General features: G+C 36.0%; 1 protein-coding gene across 2 annotated transcripts; it reads right to left on the reverse strand.

The window, feature by feature from the left end:
• Positions 1-4,375: 4,375 nt before the first annotated feature.
• LOC119084498 (toll-like receptor 4) lies at positions 4,376-9,901 on the reverse strand. Of its 2 annotated transcripts, XR_005089071.1 has the most exons (3): positions 9,589-9,901; positions 5,655-6,994; positions 4,376-4,388 (listed from the first exon to the last, which is right to left on the reverse strand). XR_005089071.1 is itself a non-coding variant. In XM_037194518.1 (2 exons), the coding sequence occupies exons 1-2, from the start codon at positions 9,606-9,608 to the stop codon at positions 5,803-5,805; spliced, it is 1,212 nt and encodes a 403-aa protein (XP_037050413.1). In that variant the 5' UTR covers positions 9,609-9,901; the 3' UTR covers positions 5,485-5,802. The 2 variants fall into 2 exon arrangements, 1 of the variants encoding a protein (XP_037050413.1); XM_037194518.1 differs by lacking the exon at positions 4,376-4,388 and having other exon boundaries at positions 5,485-6,994.
• Positions 9,902-13,620: the final 3,719 nt, after the last annotated feature.

Consider the following 13,620-nt stretch of genomic DNA (forward strand, 5'->3'; position numbering starts at 1 on the left):
ATATAACCTCTTCTGGTAAAATCTAGTACTATTTTCGGGAAAACATCTTTCCGATTTTTCCTAGATCTCATCTTTCCTTAAAAATTTTCACTATTTTCCTGATTTTTCAGAATTTTCTTTTGTAAAAATCGGGAAATGTCGATGCTTTGCGTGTATTTTGCACTATTTTTGTACGTCATCTTTCGAACATTTTATATTTACTTTGAGTGGACACGGATCGAACATTGTTCCGTCATCTAACATGTTTGCTCCGAACAATTTCAAAAGCGGATGATTTCTCGCTGACATTTCGTGGCAAAATTCGGTTTTTATTTTGATCATGAGTGGTCGGTATACCGTTCTAAATTTCTTGTATGCAACGATTTCCACCTGCAATATTCGGACCAATAAATCAGATTTACTTTCGACAAAAACGTTACAATCACTGGAGCCGTGATGGCTATTCCTTCATGGAAAACAACGTCAACCGTTCTCCATTTTGAAGTTCGATTTATTGGGCGGCACGAGACACTGATGTTGCAAAAAATTTCATTACAATTTCCATTGCACCTATCACAAATTGCTAGTAATTTCTAGGAATAAAAAATCAAATTGGAGTGATTGATAGTTTCACACCAAAAATATTTGCATATATCTGACAGACCTGTCCAGGAACTATGTTATCAATAAGACGTGTGAGTAAGAGTAGCATTAAAATGATTGTCGTTTCCAATAATCTCATAGTGTAAAATAACAAGCTACCTTCTATACCTTAAAACCGACCAAGAAACCTCTATTGGTTAGAAATCAGAAGGACTCAATGAAATAAATAACAACATCAAATAAAATGTTGACGCACATGTAAGTGCGTCACTTTCGCATAATTTGATTCAATTATGCGTAAGCGACGCAGTACAGTCGGCGAAATTTAAAAAGTCCGAAAAAGCTTCAATCGCAGAAATAAAACTGTCAATATTATATGCATAAAGATAAGGAGAAGGTTACGCCAAATGCCATTATTTTACTAGGACCTTATTTCAAAAAAAAATCGTTGCGGCGATCAGTACACATTTTCAACTTAACTAAAATTACACTACAATTATGTATGAAAATTACGGTCCATATCACGGCAGAGTAAAGTAAACCTGGCAGGACCGGTTCATTTTTGAAACGTCAAATATAGGTCCCTTATCCTTGTGGATGAAATTTGACAATTCATATGGCCTTGGAACAAACCTATATTCAGATTAATTTTGTCACGACTTGGTTGTTTCTTCCAAGCAACGGTTAAGCCGAACAAAATCAACACGAACCGATGTCAACCATAGAACCATAACCACAATTATTTTTTCTTTTGACATTTGCATTGTTAATAGTATTGAGGTTTATGGCTCTATGGATGACGATTTGACATTCCATTTTCCCTTGGAAGAAACCCATTAGGTTGGCTCAGATGGAGTTAAATCAAAGAAAAATGGAAAATTGTTTTCAAATAAACGATATTTCGATTGTTGTTGAGTCATCCATCTTCAGCATAAATTGGAGACGATTCGAATTATATCAATATTCTAGCATAACTCGAATATTCTAACTATTCCTCGCGAAATTCTAACACATCGTTGTGTATAGATCATTTTCATGACCTTGTAAACGTCAGACACGATCCCAACTGTCAGACATGTCGAAAAATATCGAATGAATTGAACGAACGATTTTCATATAAAAATCAGTAAATTGAACGCAGTTAACGTCAATTGATTGAGGTTAAGGACTACTTGACGAAAAATTAAGTGGGGTTACATTGACAAGTACCGTATAATGAAAATGATCTATATTCAGTTTCGGGAACTGCGTTTTACCGCTTGTAACATTAAGAATACTTCATGCGTGTAGATTTGATCGAAAAGTGCAGTCCAACGATTGTCCATATTTAAAGTAATTTTTTGGTAGAGTTATCATGAAACGAATTTGAAGATAAAAACTAAATTTATTTTTTGTCCAATTTTAATTTTAATCACATCATCAATGACAGGCGTGACAAACACATTAATTCATTTTTACCGATAGGAAATAGACAATTTTATAATTCTGAAAATTGTACCGATAGTTGCGTTACACTGTACGGTACCATAGAAGCTACAACAATTGCGCATTTTTGATGTTACTCAATAAATTTCTCGGAAAGGCAAAGCAGCCCATACCAAAAATAAGCACTGCTATTAACTAACGTGCCTACCTTAACTAAATTAAAGTGCACAAGAAAAAAAGTGTCTAAAATCGTAAATTTGATTTGTGCATCCGACAACTGAAATACGACCTATTTTGCCATGATTTTTCATTAAGAAATGTCAGTTTTTCCCGAACTATATATCGTGCTATGACTATACGATTGATTAAATTTAATATGGTGAATGTGAAGTGTGTATGTTTTCAAGTAAATTGATGTGTTTTGTCTATTTCAGTTGTCCGATGCACAAAACGTTGTTCGTACCTCGACAGGAAATGGATTTTTTCAGCACACGTCCTAATTTTCCTTACTTTAAAAATCGTCATTTCCTGTCTTGGTACGAAAAATACTATTTTCGCCAAATATTTTTCCCGATTTTTTTCGATTTCCCGGTGTCTAAAGAATTTTTCTGAAAGCTTCCCGGTATCCAGGATATCGCGGATAGCGTGAATTTCCACACGCGTCGAAACACCTGGTATGCATTGCGGTTCCAGGTTGCACTATTGTGGCTCAACCACAGTATATTATATTGAACGGTTTGAGTATTGGTTATTCAATTTCGATATTTTCAGCAAATACTCAAACCAATTATACGTAAACTTTCGCCACTTTCGCACATGATTTAGTTGTATGAGTAAAAGCTCTCTGGAAATTGGAAATTTGTAAAACGATATAGGTTCCCCGCTTCGATACGAAGGAAATGTTCTGTGGTTGTTTGATTGAATAGAAGTAATAACAAATAACATGCTGGCAAAGGATACATCCAGCGAATTGTTGTATACAATACAATTGAAGAAAAAAAGCTTTTGTCCGACCGCAACAAATTATTCGGTTTCTGTAATGCATTATTACCGATAATGTATCTTTTACTTACCTCAATTGTTATCAGTTTTAAGTATATTATGTCAACAGAAATTTCTTCCATCGAAATCAATTGAAAAACTAAATCCATTAGAAAATTACGGAAAATGATACAGCTCTTTCAAATAACAACACACAAAAACCAAAGTTCAATGTGAGTTTCAAAAAATACACTTCCCAAAATTAGAAACTCAATTCCAATCCTTTCCAAGTTCATGTTACAATCGACATGCCATTATACTTTGTGAATAGAAATGCATTTGAGTTAAACGATTTCCTTTCAAATACGTTTTCTGTTTAATATCTTACATTTTCAACTTACAAAAAATGAATTTAAAAGAGTGAAGTCACGAATTGTCTGTTCCTTTGCTTGTTCTTATACGAAAATCATCAAATCCGGAATTTTGAAAATTCGGGTATGTACCGATAGAATCCTTATTTCAATACGAGTTCAACGAGGTAAGGTCACCTCTCATTTTGTTTTAGTGGTAGAGCTGATGAAACCGTAGTGGCTCCTGATGGATTTGTTTTTCTAACTTTTATAGTATATCTGGTGATAAGTGTTCGGTTTCATTGAAGGGATAGGACCAGACCGAAGGTCACATGAGAGGTCTTTATTCTTTTTATCAGCTGTACCTTTAACATAACACTTCGCAAGAATTTTCGATTTTACACGGGCCATGTTAAATATTTCTCACCTCCGCGTATTCATGGAGAATCCATTCATAGCACGTTGCTAGTATGGAATAGGCCATTTACGGTACTCGAACTGTTTCTGTGTAACTTTCAAATAAAACGTATCAGGACACTTAAGAATAAAAATCTTTTGTTTATTTACATGAGCAGTTTTACAGTTTTTATTGAAAATAATTTTTAAAAATTCGTTTTAGTTTCAACCATTACATTGCACCAGTTAAGCTATTTATTAGTAAAATATATAGAAACCAACAACGGTTTTGCAATTCAACAGTTTTCATTGAATTAAAAAGGATGGGAATAATCACTGAGCTGCAATTTTACGAATATTATAAATGTAACGCGAACACCAAATGAGTATCTAAATGTAGAAAGACTACAGGACCAATTATAGTGAATTGTAAGAAAAATGAAATTTCGTTTCGAATATTCTGACGATGTCAATACAGTCAAAGGCAATCAATTTTCAGCATAAATTTGCTTCAGCTGTTTTTCAGCTGATCCACACATAAAATCAAAACTGGTTTTCCTTGTTCATACGGTTGAAGCTGCTAGACGCACGCGCATGATAGTGGTAAAACCGTATAAAGACGTATAAACGGTTGTGATTGTTTGTATGGATCAGCTGAAAAACAGCTGAAGCTACTTTATGCTGAAAATTGACTGCCTTCGACTGTAGGTTTTTTTTGATACTTCAAAATATAAACTGTCAGCGGCCTGTATGGGAATGAAGCTAAATCAATGAAATTTCATTTTTCTTACAATTCGCTAATTGGACATGACCCCGTCCCGTATTTAGATTTTAAATTGTTTTCACCGTAAAGTAATCCATAATACTTTCGTTTCACTGTCTTATCAAATTATGGAACTATTAACGCACTGTAAACCATGCACTAGAAGAGTAGTAAGAATTTTTCATGTTTTTTATATTGGTATGATCAAGACTGTAGACTTTGAGGAGTACACACAAATTATGACACCCAGCTGACACCAAAGTATATAAACATTGAAGGCAATGCAAGTGCACAGTTACGTATGGATCCCAACTTTCAGGTGAGAATATAGTTTTGTTGTGTTGCGCACATATCTAATTCTTTTGCGTCAAGTTGCAGCTAGTGGTGAGGCGATTTCGATTCCATACAAACCTAGCAGGTGCAACAACATTAGTCACAAAAAAAAGTGACGATGGCAACATTACAAAAATGAATTCACATGAAAATCGGGATCCGTAATTTTTCTCATCCTCTGAGGGTTTGGATAACCGTCAGTGTTTACATACTTTCACTTACACACCACCACACCAAAAATTCACCACGCTATAAAAGCTCATGTTTTAGTGAATTTCTTTGTATCGAATAGGTGTGCTCTAATAAAGTGAAGATCTGCGTGATCTTCCTAATGGTTACAGCTTTTCATGCCCTTGTAAACGTCAGACACGATCCCAGCTGTCAGATATATTGAAAAATATCGAACGAATTGAACGAACGATTTTCATGTAAAAACCATAGACTGTTATGATCAGAGCGAGACAACCGAAGACTAGTTAATTATAACATGCCTTGGGGTACTCGTCAAAGTGTTTGCTTCTTTCAACATGTTACGTTGAGAGCGAGAGGACCGAAGACCAGTTTAATATAAGTTGCCTTGGGGTACTTGTCAAAATATTTCTTTCTCTTTCATCATAACACTCTATTAAATTGAACGCAGCTTACTTCAATTAATTGAGGTTAAGGACTATTTGACGAAAAGTTAAGTGGGGTTACGTTGACAAGTACCGGATAATGAAAATGATCTATTATGCGACTGCGTTACGACTTTCCACACTGAGTGAGCGGCCGTTAAAATATCGGTTCTAGTGCTTGATTTTCAATATTTTGAATGGAATCATTACACTTTGTTTAAAATGCGATGGCCTTTCGATGAACATGCAAATATTTTAAATTCTTCTGCTAATCCTATCAGATGGTGTTCAAAACACCCCCTGTCCATAATATCACTTCTCTACCATCAAACGTCTATTTGTATCTTAAAATCTAAACTTAAACATGAATTTCTTGGCACTCTTCATCTTTGATTGTTGTGTACTGAACCTTTTTCGACACAGTGTCCAAAACGGGATTCACAATGCGCTTGATTCGGTCCCGATTTTTGTAGATCAAACTGCCCACAATCAGAACCAACAGCACAATGAACATCGACGTAAAAAATATCAATGCCGCCTGATGAAGTGGTGTCGAATGCACATTGAGCGAATTGATTTTGCACTTTTTAATGGTCAACAGCAGCACCAGTTCCGCAGTTCTATCACTGTGTTCACAGACCAGATTTTCTTTTCGTCTCACCGTCACATTGGTGCCGCGAATCCAATCAGCGAAAGCACTTAAGTTACAGTCACACACGAATGTATTGTATGTAAAGTCTACCGTCAAATTGGTCGTACGACCCAATGAATTTTGTAATGTGTTCATCAGGCTCATGTCCTTAATTTTCACATACTTAAACTTGTTCCGCTCCAAGTCCAAGAACCGTAAATGCTTCAAACACAACAAATTGAAATTGATCTCTCTCAGATAGTTGTCACCGAGATGCAGGTCTTTCAGGCTGGGCAAATCGCAGAAAACATTTCGATCCTTGAACTTAACGATTTCGTTCTGTTCCAGGTGCAGTTTGGTGATTTTGCTCAGATTACTGTTGACGAAAATGTCGTGCAAATCTTCGCTCAGCTGCTCCGACGTATTTTCCGAGAAAGCGTTCGTCAAGTGCAATTCCTTCAGATTGATAAAATTGGAAAAGACGCGCGCGTGATGATGATTAAATTCACCGTCTTCGCGCGAAATGCTCAAATTATTGTGATTCAAAATTAGCCGTTGCACGTTCGGCACATGATGGTAGCTTTTTCCTCGAATATTTTGAATTCGATTATTGCTCATGTCCACCACATTTAAATTCGAATAATTGTTTATCGAGCCGAATACATTCCACGGCAATTCAGGTATAAAATTGCCGGTGAATATCAGCACTTCCGTGTTGGGTGGCATGTACTCGAGATAGCTGGTGTTTGTAAATCCGGTATTCGTGCAATTCACGACGAATTGTGGCTTGTTATCGTACTCCATCTTTCCGCATGTGCATTTTGAACTGAATTTGGGACCGCAACTTTGTGACGCTGTAGATAGTCCAATAGTTAAACCAATGAGAAGTACGATGTGGATATTCATTGCTGCAGAAAATCTGGAAAAATTAAAGAAATTAAATTTAAAAATGGAGCTGAGAGTTGAGTAATAGAAGAATCTCAAGTCGGTGGAAAGTGTGTTTGGTTAGTGCAGAGGGTTGAGTCAATAGTCGTTAGCAGTAATTTTGACATTTTAAAAATTGCGCGTAAATTTGTTTACAAACCAAGAGCTCAGATGCATGCAAATCAGTTCCTCGTATAAAGCCACTGGTAAAAGCCCATGTTAACTTTACCCGATAAGAAAAACATTCATTTTAATGACTTTTACGTGTTACGGCATGTTTCATTTTCATTTACATTGCCTAATCACGTAAAGCATTGTACTTACGAGGTTCCAAGTTGTTATTTGACAAGTGGGGAATACAGCCCTCCCCTTCGGGTCGGGCTGTAACACCCCACTTATCAAATACACAACTTGAAACCTCGGAAGTAATATACTATTAACCTACTATGGAGGTAAAGAGGAGTTTCCCTCCCTATAATGAAAACTCTCTACCTCGCTCGTAAGGTCGGGAAATAATTTGATATCTTGTATCACGATGAGTAAAGGTACCTCGGGCTGAAGCGTTCGGACACTTCTACTCATCTGGATACGAGATATCAAATTATTTCCGTCATATAGTCATAAACTATTAGTCCGGCACGCTGTGTCAAAAACAGTCGGATCGCTCACTGCACGTTTTTCCAACGCACTTCAAGCAAAAGTGATCATAGTCGAAAGCTGCCAAATAGAGTACTGTTTTGTGTTAAATGGTTTTTTACAATGTTTTTCAGTTGTGTGACACACTGTCAACTTTCAGTAGTACATGCTTGAAGTGCGTTGGTTTTTCAAATATTTTCTTTATATCATGTCTAGTCTATCATGACAAACAGGCTCATCCTATAAAAATACAATGAAATTTCATTGTTTTAAAGTTTGCGTCTTTTTGTCATTAGACTTTGTGATTGAGCATGAAAAACACTCATAATTGGGAAATGAGTGTATATTACATAGACACAAATGAATGAAAATTTATCTTGCCCAGCCCAAGGCTGTATACTTTGGGGAGATCACGCAGACCGCCATTTTATTAGATACGCGGGAAAACACCACTTCTGATGACTTTACAAATACAAAAAATTCACCACATCATCCAGACGACGAGAATCATCAGAGTAGGTGAATTTTTGTATGAAATCGGCCATTTTATCATCAACTGTGGTGTGTAACCCGCGTATCTGTATCTGCGTGACCTCCCCAAAGTATACAGCCTTGGCCCAGCCGCCCGTGTTCAAATCCGAAGCTGTAATACATTTATCCACTTCCCAATTATGAGTACTTGCAATGACCCGTCATTTAGTGAAATCTGTTCAGAATTGCCGCTGTGACTTGTCTTAAAGTTTAACAATTTCTCTATAGAATGTAATCCCAGTGTTTATCTCATCCATAAAAAATGGTCGAAAGTTCAAGTTGGCGACAATTTAAAGTTATTGGAGTCAAATGCATTTCAAAAATAAAATTTTCTTTGGCAGGGCTATCGTGCCTGACAGGTGGAAAATTCAAAAATTTCACCAGTCATGCAGGCCAGACCTAACAATAAAAATAAATGTTTTTCAGAGCATTCGTCACTTAGAACTAATACCTTCATTTTGACACCAATTTAAACCTTCTACGATGTAAGACAGCTAAGATATATACACTAGGGCTACTCTTGTACTCTCATCAGGCCGAAAACACACGGACAATTTTACGTTGATGTGATCGACAATTATGCTGCGTTTTCCATTGCAGTCAGCTATTCACCACAGAATTGTTTGTGTGTTTCCGGCATAGCGCTCAAGAATAAAAGTTTTTTTTTTATCGGCTCATGTGACAGCATAACTCAGGTTTCAAACCGTGGCCTGGTGAGAGGCTGATGTGTATGTGGGCTCTCGGTCTATTATGAATTTTCTAGGTAATGTTTCTGGACTCCATTTTCAATCTTTGTGGAATATCCCTCTCTCTAACTCTAATCTAGAAACCGGAAACTGGATGTACTAACATGATTCAATTCTTGATTGAATAAGCAGCAACAAGTGCATAGTCAATCCACCTTACACAATGAATTTATTATTCTCAAAGCGATTCTGACAACACACATTTTTGGTATTGCATTACCAGTATGACTCACTACCACAAGCCAAATTTCATAATTTCATTGAGGTTTGATAATTTTATGAATTCATTCGGTACATGAACGAACTGTGATTTGTCGATAATTTTCCTACCACTAATCCATATTGTACACAACACAAACCAAGGTGTATGTTCAACTATTCTATATGAGATAATTTCAGGCAAAATAAATGCAAAAATATTCTTCATATTATACGAATGGTTTTAGCTGACATTGTAGAGTTATTTGATCGCCTGGTAATATCCATCCGTTTGTTTGCATTTGGAATTTAACAATGTTTCGACAATGAATGTTTGGAACGATTAATAAATTTGATTTTATTTAATTAAAAAAGATTTGTATATCTACGACGAACATCCAGTCAATGGCGACATTAATGTTATCGCTAGTTTACCAACATGTATTCATTTCATCTACATATAGCCACTTTTACATACCTGTGGAATAGCTGTCGCATTTAATTAATTCACCTTTATGACAAACAAATGAATTCGAAATCTAATATTTGACGATAATATTCCCGCACGAGACACCTTTTTCGTCATTGATCATTTATTAAAACATTTGCAGCAACATTTCTTTTTTTACTCAACAGAACACAGAACCGATATTATACATTTCATGCCATCATCGATTCACTCTTCGAAACTACTTAAACATTTAAGATGCACAATAGTTTATACTCGGAGGAACGACACCACACACCTTCAGTAAACTCTATTTCGGGTCGGAGAGTTTGTATTTTCATTCAACTCACACCACAGAGAGGTTACACCATGCCGCCAGTATATTTTCGTTGAGACATTTATTTTTATGTAGACCAACAGAGAGATCGTGAGTGATCATTAAAGTGTTTGATTGTGTGTGGTTGAGGACGGTAGGTGTATGTATATATGGATAGTATCGTTCAGTTTGGCATGATGGTATTGATCACACAAACCACTCAAAATCTTTGGAGTTTTGTTCGTTCTTTTTTGCATGGAACGAAAGAGAATAATCTTCAGAACATGTTGTTTTGGTTTGAGCTGCACGATCCTGTTCAATGGGTTTTTTTTTTTTTTTTTTTATATTTATTCGTTTTTCGTAAGAAAAATTTCGCTAAATTTGCCTTCTGTGAACTCATCACAAGTTGGCAAATTTGGAGATGAGTCGAAATTTCATTTCAACTACGATTTGCTAGACTTCGACATGTGTAAATTGGTATAGTGTTCCTACAGAAGCTACTAACGTTTACCATGTCCGATCAAAATGAAGACCTGAAAGAAGCACCAGACAGCCGAAACATCTGCAACTTTGTGAAGCTATTCTTGGTGCAAAATATCTACATTTAGGTGCAGAATACGTCACCTAAGATAACATCAGGAGTTTTTGTAGTAAGCACAGGACTTGTGACACATTTCCATTATATGGAGTTATAACTGATTGTTGGCACGAGTGCATCGATGTGGAAAATTATGCGCGCCTAATAATTAACATTGTTCCAGTTACCCAGTGAAAACAGACAATTAGCAAACGTTTATAAAAGATGATAACGGAACGATTCAGTTCCACTTATTTCTTGACCATTCAACCAACGTTATTGCCAGCAATGCGATCCTAATACTAAATTGCTCGACCTCACGTCTGACTCTGAATGTCCTCCCCACCATATCTACCTTGGTCACCTTTTTTTTAGTTAAAATTGTCGTTATTGTAAGTCGTCAAAGAAAACGCGCATGAAGGCCTCCGTTGGGCTCCGAGAAGCCGAAGTGTCCAGTCATTACTCCAGTGAATCTTTTAAGTCTTTTGTTCTGTTCAAGTTGAATAGGTACTTAGAATTGGTATTGTAAATGTGGATGCAGTTTTTGATTCGAAGTTACTAATCGGGTGCAATTATCCAAACATCACAGCAGATGCTATTCGCACCCGTTTACGAATAGACAAACTACTTACCCGGGTGCTATTGTGATTGTGATTGTCGCTACTTTAGCAAGTTCGTAGGTTCTTTCTCTTGGTCACCTTGATCATGTAGCTTCCTTTTCGTCCGAGTCAACATCACCATTGTGACATAAAGTCTTTAAGTGTAAAAGTGAAGTTGCTTCATGTGACAATTAGCTGCTGAAAATGAAGTATTACAAAACAAAAAGTACTCAATGTGAGAGCGAGCTGCCAAGTAAACAAAGGCATAATTGAAAAAAAATCTATTTTGTCTCTAATACGGAGTACGTCTTTGGTAAGTGGAAATCAAACCTTAAGTTAAATTCACAGTCATCTGTTTTGTCTCTGTGTACATGACAGTTGACATTTCAGACAATGCAGCACATGCTAGACCTATTGTTTGAACTGATACGTACATACACTAGGTAAAACGGAGTGACAACAGATAAAAAACGGATGATTTTGAGGCCCTTTAAGCTGTAATCGCACGTACTTCGTTTAGATCTACTTCCACGTTCTAACGATGAGAAGTGGGAGGAGCTTCCATTGTTCGTTCATAAATGGGAAGCTAAACTGCGTAAGTGCGTGGACACACTTTTGGTGTAGACCTCTTCATTTTGCTTCAGTTCACTTGACAGATGTATTTAAACAATCGAGCACACATTATAAGGAGGACTAACATGTGTTCTATCAGCGCACTTCAAGCATAAGTAGGTACTCTAAACAGGCACTGAAACTTGACAGTGTGTCACACAACTGTAACACACTGTAAAATTTCATGCAAAAGCTCTATTTGGCAGCTGTTATTACTTTTGCTTGAAGTTCCTTGGCTACATTGTTTATTCACATCTGTCAAGAAAACGGATGTAAAACGGAATGAAGACGGAGAGGTGTTTTTGAGTGTGAAACGACCTTTAATTTTTAAAAGACTTTTAGCACGATCTAGAGTTTATATATGCAGAAACATTCAATGTTATGAAGTGTCCACGGCCATATTCGATAAAATTAAACGATTTATTTATTTTATCAGAACTCTATAGCACTCGTTGGTTTAATTTCATAAAATTCGGTCCACGACACAATAAATTCATTCAAATTGTTTATGCCTTTCGATATGACGTACTCCAATTTATATTCTCCCACTGGAAACAACGGGAAATGATCGTAAGCGGCTACGAACGGTTTCATATATCGGTGACGCTACAAAATCATAATGGATACTAATAAACGACCGATAAATTAATTCAAAACTACCGATAAAAAATAATAAATGACCGATAAACACGGTACCGATAAAAAATAATAAAGTACCGATAGCGAAATTACCGAGTACCGATAAAAATATTCCAAACTACCGATAAGTTTTTACCGATAAAAAGTGCTGAAATACCGATAGATTGTTCATTTTATCGATCATTTTAAATTTTTTATCGGTAATTTACTATTTTCTATCGATCATTCATTATTATTTATCGGTAGTTCATTATTATTTATCGGTAGTTCATTATTTTCTATCGGTAATTTATTATATTTTATCGGTATTTCGGTATTTTTAATCGGTAAATTATTATTTTCGATCGATGCTTTCTATTTTTGATCTCTCGTATGTGTGTTATAATTTTGCTATTTGCTATGAAAAATTAAAAATGATCGATAAAATGAACAATCTATCGGTATTTCAGCACTTTTTATCGGTAAAAACTTATCGGTAGTTTGGAATATTTTTATCGGTACTCGGGAATTTCGCTATCGGTACTTTATTATTTTTTATCGGTACCGTGTTTATCTGTCATTTATTATTTTTGATCGGTAGTTTTGAATTAATTTATCGGTCGAATATAATATCCCAATCATAATTGCGTTTTGCTTGTTGTAAATTTTTGGTAATTCTTACCGTGAGCGGACACGGATCCCGCAAATTTCCAGTAATGTTTTCTACCCAGAACCTACTAAAAAACGGATGGTTTGTGTTGTCCAGTATGGTGCACAGCTCTGTCTTCAGTTTCACCATATTCTGACGGTATACGGTTCCATACTTCTTATATCCAATTGTTTCGATCTGTAATTAGGGGAAGAGTTTAAATCGCTTGAACATCTATGCTAGCTGACTGAAAAGTTTACATTGATTGGAGCTTCGAATTTCAATCCTGGACGGAAGTAAACATCTATTGATTTCCATTTTGATGTACGATTTAGAGGGCGACACCGAATTGTAACATTGCAATAGTTTTTATTGCAGGCCCCGTAGCACTTTTGAAGCGTAACGGCAATAAGCTGAAAACATCAAAGAGGCATAAGCTAAGACAGTTTTTTTTATCGACTAAACATGTATAACCGGATCCGAAGTTATATATTCGAAAAAGAACAGAAGCAGGAAAAACCCGACAAATTTTGTCAATAATTCCATCGTATCGTCTGCATTACTAAAATAAGTTTGACCGCAGCAGCAGAGTGGTCATTTATATTATGACTTTGCTTTGCACGAATTTATCGATGCGGAAAGTTTATTTGTACCATTAAACGAATAGATCACGCCATACCATTTGAATGGT

This window comes from Bradysia coprophila, unplaced genomic scaffold (assembly GCF_014529535.1).
Source record: "Bradysia coprophila strain Holo2 unplaced genomic scaffold, BU_Bcop_v1 contig_732, whole genome shotgun sequence".
Taxonomy (NCBI): domain Eukaryota; kingdom Metazoa; phylum Arthropoda; class Insecta; order Diptera; family Sciaridae; genus Bradysia; species Bradysia coprophila.

Excerpts from the sequence above, each read along its gene's own strand:
- LOC119084498 (XM_037194518.1), bottom strand. The coding sequence starts at position 9,608 with ATGCGACAGCTATTCCACAG. Across the intron at positions 6,995-9,588 it reads ATGCGACAGCTATTCCACAG|ATTTTCTGCAGCAATGAATA; the intron begins GTATGTAAAAGT and ends TAATTTTTCCAG.